General features: G+C 41.7%; 1 protein-coding gene across 1 annotated transcript in view; it reads left to right on the top strand.

Annotated features, from left to right (window-relative positions):
- Window positions 1-4,509: 4,509 nt before the first annotated feature.
- Window positions 4,510-7,406, top strand: part of LRGUK (leucine rich repeats and guanylate kinase domain containing) — a 123,961-nt gene continuing 121,064 nt past the window's right edge. Inside the window, exon 1 of the mRNA XM_017532523.2 lies at window positions 4,510-4,820. Within this exon, the coding sequence (XP_017388012.1) occupies window positions 4,521-4,820 (300 nt within the window). The 5' untranslated portion in view covers window positions 4,510-4,520. The remainder of the gene's footprint in view (window positions 4,821-7,406) is intronic.

Genomic DNA, 7,406 nt, shown 5'->3' with positions numbered 1-7,406 from the left:
TCAAGCACTTGTACCTTTTACCACCTCCTGTGATTATTTCTTCCTGAATTACTCCTGGTCTTCTTGATCTGACTGTCCCAGTGTAACATTCTCAAGTCCTCATATCTTCACCCAAAAGATTTCAAACTGTCTCTTCTGGTCATCATTTTAATCATTTTTGATCTTAAGTCTTTGTGACTTCTCTGATGATATCCAGTTTTCTGTCCGCTAAAATAATCTGAGCTAGAAATTCTCAGTAATCCTTATCCAGTCCTGTGTTCAGATTTTATTCACAACATGATGCATGCAAATCCTTTGCAACAATTCTTCATTGACTTGACTTTTTTGCTTTAGTCTCCGAGCTTTTAAGATTATCTTTTCCTGGACTGCAACTTTTATCTTTGATCTCAACATCAGTATCTGATCTGGGTAATCTATTAGTGGGGCAACCTCCAAAGCACCTTTGATATCTGCTAGGATGGATCTTATTTGGCTTGGCTTAGTCAACTTCTGCCTAGACTTTATCGGCTCTTATTAGCTCAATTACCTATGACAATTATAATCTGACTGTAGCTGATTTCTGCAAAGGTAACACATGAATTCCTCATTTGTTGTTGGCTTTTCCCAACTTTATAATCATGAGGCTCAAAGTGTTTGTCTAACATTTTAAAGGGCCCCTCTCCGCCATACTGGGTCAAGGCTCCAGGTAAAATTCTCATGGCTTTTATGTTTTCCCTCCTTAGCCCTTATGGCAAATAAAACGACATGATTATTAGTGTAATTGTTCACTTAATGTCTATATACCTACCAGGCTTTTTATTAGATAATAAGCTTTCTTTCCTTCTTCCTAGACAGGGATAAGAAGCCATCAAAGGATAATAAGTTAATTCATCAAATTATCTCAAATGTAAAGTTCTCCTTCATAAAGTTTTACTGAAGCGGTTGAGCAGAAGCACAGTGTTTTGATTAAGGATGTAGGCTGGGAGACCAGACTTTGTATCTGAGTCCTAGCTTTGTCACTGTTTGACACCGTGGAATGAAGGGTTACATGACCTCTCTATGACTGTCCTTCCTCACCTATAATATGGGAGTAATAATATTAATCTCTAACTTGTAGGGTACCTATTGGGATTAAATGAGTTTATATATGTAAAGCACTTAGTTGTCCGGCACTTAGCAATTACTCATAAATACTAATGTGGTTGTGTTTTAATTGTTATCGTCACATTAATACTAATGGTGCCTTCTATTGTCTATCTTCTCTCTTCATTGCAAGGCGCTCTGTAAACACTACAGTGTTCCATAAAAAATTACCATGAGTTTGAAGTGCTGCCATCTCAACTTGTCTGAGAAGCACTTTTTGTCCTTGACAAAAGGTGTATAAGTATGTACGGAGAAGGGGCACATATTCTTTGCCTTGCCCAAGGTCTACACTCCTAGAAAGGCATTCTTTCCAAATATAGGCAATAGAAGGCTCATCTGGCCTCTTCTTTCCATTCTGAATGAGGGGAACACCAGACTGGGGGAACACCTCAGTTGCACATGGAAGACTTCGAGGTAAGTTGAGATTAATAATAACACCAACGCAAAGATACCATGAAGCTGAAGCTGGAGTCAGCCCCCTCTTTCTGACTTAAGTTCTTTACCCCTTTGGTTCTCCCTCCAGGAAGCCTATCCTGGATACCCTCTCAAAAAAGGCACCTCGAGTATCATCATGTCACTCCTCTACTTTCTCCTTCCTCTCACCCAAGGTGGCAAGGATCCAAGCCTATCACAGAAGACCCTGCTCTCTGGAACGATCAGATCCCAATGTCCTTGCCCACCTCACATCATTCCCTGGTCCCAGAACTTGAGGTCTTCCTTCCTGCTCCAACACACACACACACACACACACACACACACACACGCACAGACATGCACACACAGGTTCTCTATGTCTCGTGATACACTCCTGAGAAACTAATTCATACTTTTGGAGAAAGAAGAGTAATAATAGTTATTTCAGGGGCTTTAGATCTAGGAAGACCTGAGTTGGAATGCCACTTTAGACACAAATTTTGTAACTGGGCAATTACCATCTTTGGGCCTCTTTCTTCTCCTTTGAAAATAGGGAAGTCAATCCTATTTCAGAGGGCCATTGGAATAATTAAATGAGATATGTGTGTAGCACTTGGCACAGTACTACAGTAAGCAATGAATATATGGAAGTGATTATTGATGTTTTTGTACTAATGAGAAGGGTTAAGAATAAATATTTCCTCCCCTCGCCTCCTCTCCCTCTGTCTAATTCTGTCTTCTCTTATAAAATAACTTGTTTTATGGATACAACGCCTTGTATTTTGATGCCCAGAATCCCAGAGTAGGGATTCTATTAGTAAAAGTCTAACCTAGTGAGCAGTTTGGTGAACTAGCAAGAGCAAAAACTGAGCAACAAGAGGTCTAGATTCTAATTCCTGATCTGCTGCTAACAAGTCAGGCAATTTGGGCCAAGCCATTATCCCCTGAAGGCTATATTTCTTCTGTAAAAAGAAATGGGATAAGATGGACTTGTAGGTTCCTTCTGATTTTATATTTTATGGTTCTATATGAAAAAGTTTTTCTCTGAATGAATTCTTTTACTGAAACTTTAAAAACCTTGGCTGATGTATTTTTTCTTCTGAGACCTCTTATTGCGTAGCTTTATCTTGCCTCACATTTTTTTCACACGCAAAAGCAGTAGTTGAAGGTAGACCGTGGAGCTGGTCCTTCTAGGTTTGGATTTCAGCACCGCCAACTGATTTGGCCAGTTATTTAACTTCTCTGAGGCTCAGTGGTCTTATCTGTCTAATGACGATAGACAGAGGGTAGATGAGAAGATGAAAGGAGACAAAATGTGTAGAATCTATAACCTCAAAGGCTATAGTGTGATTGCCCTGTAGGACATTAACCAGTTTTGTCTATAACTTGGCAAACTTATTTCAGAATGTCTTTTCTCATGGACTCTGAATACCTGATTACTATCTTCCTGATTTCTTCATTAATTTGTGAGTTGAACAGAATCTTTCACATGTGCTTCATTCTACTTTTTTATATAAGAATCCTGTTTTTAAATTTTTGAAAATTATTCTTTGACTGCCTTCAGACACTCTTCTCGATAGACTGACATTGGCGAAACTCACTAGATATGCTGATTAAATTATCGAAAAAAGAAAAACAATTGAGATTTGCATTTTTATACTTTCTGCCGGATTCTACCTTATGTCACTTTGCTGAAACCAGGCCCTACAAGGCTAAGGGTGGGGAAAATTCCCCTGGAGGAATCTCTACTTACTGGAAAAAGAAATAAGCAAGAAGCAAGATGAGCCTGGCAGAAAGAGATACTTTCGCTGTGGCCTTTACATTTATGACTAGCAAGATAATGAAGGAAGGTAATTCTGGAAGCTTGATGTCAGTTTTAACGGTCCCTCAAGCACTGAGAAAGATAATAGTCAATGGATGGTGTCCATAAGGATTTTTTCTCCTTCTCCCCTGACAGCAATTGACAGGATCATTTTGTATTTGCAACTGCTGTCATTGAAGCGTGCAGAAAGGCCCTGTAAGGCCAGGAGGATGAGGGCTACTTCCCTGCAAGGATCTCTATTGTCATCACTATGGCAATAATAGTTACTATAATTTTCATTTTGCTTTTCTATAGAGTGTCGACTTTGTGGAGCTTAAGGCTATGGGATTTGGGTCACATAAAATCACACTAGCATAAAATCACGGTTTGTTATCTTGCAAGAGTATTTTCTTTTTTTAACTGCAAAGACAGCCTATGCAACAAGATTAAAATAATTGCCAATGCAGGTCACTTGACTAATATAATTATTTATGGGATGCTAATAGCTTTTCAGATGCCTTCAGATACAGTGTCAATTTGACAGCAATTTTTTCTCTTTCTGTTTGGATGGTTAGACCACTGCCAGTTTTTCTCCCCAAGGACAAGGCTTATCATTGGGGGGGTGGGGGTGGGGAATGTAAATTAATTGCAAATCAGCTCTCAGGCGTTGTCTTGTAGTTTCTCTTTATTATCTGCAATTAAATCATAAGGACAGAAACAATGCCTTCCATTTCACTTGTATGCACCCTCATCTACTAGCGTCGCGCTCTGCATAAATTTCAGTAGTACTAGCTTTCCTACAGACAGCTTTAGAGACATTAGACACTTCCAAAGTACGACTCTTCGGAAAGAGCCCTTTGCGAATGAAGCGGGAACAGAGGCGTACCTGCGATCCTAGCGTGGGATGATAAAGCTCTAAGAGGCGTCTCAGGGTAGGGAGGAAACAGCCGGAAACCAAGAAAGGGGGTGTAGCGAAAAGATGTGAAAACAAGAAAGACAAGCTAATAGAACGGATCAAAGGGAGAAGAACAACAGAAGAGTTTGAGAAAAAGGAAAGTCGAGTGGAGCACCCCCTGTCCCCGCCTGCAGAAGGCGAGCAAGCGCGGAGGACACTACAGGCCCCAGAATCCCCTGCGGCTCCTCTTGCCGAGCGTCAGTCTCCTAGGCAACCCCACTAAACAAGATGGCGGCCTCCGAGAGGGCTCTCCTGAGGACCAGAGCTGCCTCTCTCCTGAGAGGCTTGGGCAGATTCCGAACTGGAGCCCAGTCGTTACAGTTTCTCGCAGAAGAGGAGCGTCAGCCTTGTCGGTCTTCTTTTCCCATGGGGCACAAGACGAAAGGCACGCCCAACACAGCCTCCGCCTACCTGCTCCAGCAGCTCATGCACCGCTATCAGGAGCTGGACGCGGACGGAGACGAGGACCTGGGCGAGGGCGAGGCGGGATCCGAGGAGTCCTCAGAGTCCGAAATGCTGAATTTGGAGGTGTGCCTTCCCCCTCTACCCCTCACTCCCTGGCTGTCTCGTCCAGCCGTCAGGCCCTGCTACTTGAGCTGCAGCTCCCGATGCACCCCCACCAGCCCGAAGCTTCCCACACCTTCTCAGGCTCTCTCGCCTCCAGGAACGCCTATTCCCTCTCTTTTCTTCCCTTGTTTGTTATCCCGTTTTCTCACCCCCTGCCTGAAATATCTCTAAATATCTCCTTTCTTTTTAATTGACACATTTGATTTCTTATGAGTCAAGTTAACACAGCGTCACTTTGAAAGAGTAGATAATTGTCTGGGAATTATGGCTTTAGCTTTTTAAAATTTATACTTTGACAGTATTATAAATGGGCAGAGTTCATCTCTGGCATTCCAGCACCTGTTGCCCATGGCTATAAAATACTTCCACATTCTCCCCCAGATCTAGTCCCGTCAGCCTCCTTCCACGGGAAGAAAAAAAAAACAAACTCTTTTGAAAGTGCTTCCTCAAAGACTAAGTGACTTAAAAGTTGAATACATTACTTCTGTCAGGGGCATATGTCTTATACAAGCAACATGCACATATACCAGAAGGGAGCCCTAAAATGTTCAAACAGCCAGCTCACTGTGGGAGTATTTTAGGATGATGTTCCCATCATCCCACCTGTACTGACTGGGGTGGTGGCTTCACCTTTCACAGGACTTGATTCCCTCCTTCCTGCAATACCTCTTCAGACCACCACACAATTCCACCTCTTTCTTACGCGTATTATCGTCCTTTTCCTTTCTTAGTCCATTGCAGTCTTCCTGTCTTTTCCACTTCTCATCACATCAGTTTTTTCTCTTGTTGTCTAATAAATTGCTTTCTTTCAAAAGTGTAATTTAATTTGCTTTCTTTCAATACGCTTAGGTTTTTCTCTTTGTCTTGGCTGCCAGGAAACTCAGATTCAATATTTTTTCTTAATTTCAAAGTTTCCTTTAGGTTTTCTCTCCCCTTTCTTTTTCCTTGGCAGTATAAATTGCATCAAATTAAGAAGTAAATGTAATATAAAAGTGTAGAATTTCTTTCTTTCTTCTTTCTTTCCTTTCCCTTCTGTTCCCTTCTCTTTCATTTCTTTCTTTTCCTTCCTTCCTTTCTTTTTTCTTTTCTTTCCCTCCCTCCCTTCCCCTCCCTTTCCTTCCTTCCTTCCTTCCTTCCTTCCTTCCTTCCTTCCTTCCTTCCTTCCTTCCTTCCCCTCTCCTCCTCTCCCTTCCCCTCCCCTCCCCTTCTTCCTTTCACAGGGTCTTACTCTGTTACCCAGACTGGAATACAGTGGTGCTGTCATGGCTCACTGCAGTCTTGACCTCCCAGGCTCAAGCAATCTTCCTGCCTCAGCCTCCTGAGTAGCTGGGACTACAGGTGTACACCACAGCGCCTGGCTTATTCTTGTGTTTTTTGTAGAGATGGGGGGTTGGGGGGTGGGGCTCGCCATGCTGCCTAGGCTGGTCTTGATCTCCTGGGGTCAAGCCATCTGCCCATCTCCGCCTCCCAAAGTGCTGGTGTTACAGGTACGAGCCACTGTGCCCAGCCTAGGATATTTTTATTACCCTCATTCTGTAATATTCTTCTGGTTTCCCCTCTTTGCATCTATTCATAATCACCTTTTCTCCTTGAGGCCAGATATATTTCTCTGCTATGCCTGTTCCCTTTCAGAAACTACTTTCCTCATTTGCCTTGCTTCTTCTTCTTCTCCCCTCTCCAACCTGCAGCGTCTTCTGTTACTCTGATTCTTCTATTAACCACTTGGGTTCCCCTTCCTTTGTAATGTCCTTCTGTTCACTTTCAACATTTGGCCTGTTTTTTTTTCTCCCCCATCTCATCCCTCTTTTTGTCTTTCCTCTTTTCCTACTTGCTTATTTATACATGAGATAGTTGCCGTTAGTTTTGCTTAAAGTTGACCATAGAAAGCAATTAATTACTCTGTTATTACTTCTTTTGTCTTTTGTTTATTTACTTTGCTATCTTTAACAGTGACTGTAATAAAACTCTAGCAGTGTTTTTGCAACATTGAGATGTTTGTATGGTTTCCACCAGCTTCCCCCCAGAGGAACTCACAAATGAACCACGAGTATATACTTTGTTATTGTAATTAAGACATAGCTCTTTGGCTATGGGGTTCATTAGCACCATTGTTAATCGGTCTTCAGTATGCCATTAACAAACCATAGAAGGGGTTGACATGAACTAGTTATCCCTTTTTGGCTTGTAAGACGTGTGGAACAGGTTCATTATTTCTTCCATTTACATTCTAATTTCGTGTTTTTATTCTATTTTGGCTTTTCATAGTATTGCACACATATTAATATGCTAAATAAGCTGAAACCAAGTTTTAAAAATTTGGAAAGTCGTGTTCAGTGATTTATTATTCCCATCTTAGCCTGGTGACTATTTGCAGTGCTATCATGGTCACAATGACTATTGAGTGCCTTTAATGCAATTTGCCTTAAACCTCAGAAGCCCTTATGAATTAAGGGAGGCAGTATGGACCACCTGTTCAAACACAAGATTTGTGTTTGAGCCTTTTTGTTAGTTGTGAGATCTTGAGCAAGTTACTTAACATCTGTCATT

This window comes from Cebus imitator, unplaced genomic scaffold (genome assembly GCF_001604975.1).
Source record: "Cebus imitator isolate Cc_AM_T3 unplaced genomic scaffold, Cebus_imitator-1.0 Scaffold77, whole genome shotgun sequence".
In the NCBI taxonomy this organism is placed as follows: Eukaryota; Metazoa; Chordata; class Mammalia; order Primates; family Cebidae; genus Cebus; species Cebus imitator.
This window is presented reverse-complemented; position numbering and strand designations above follow the sequence as displayed.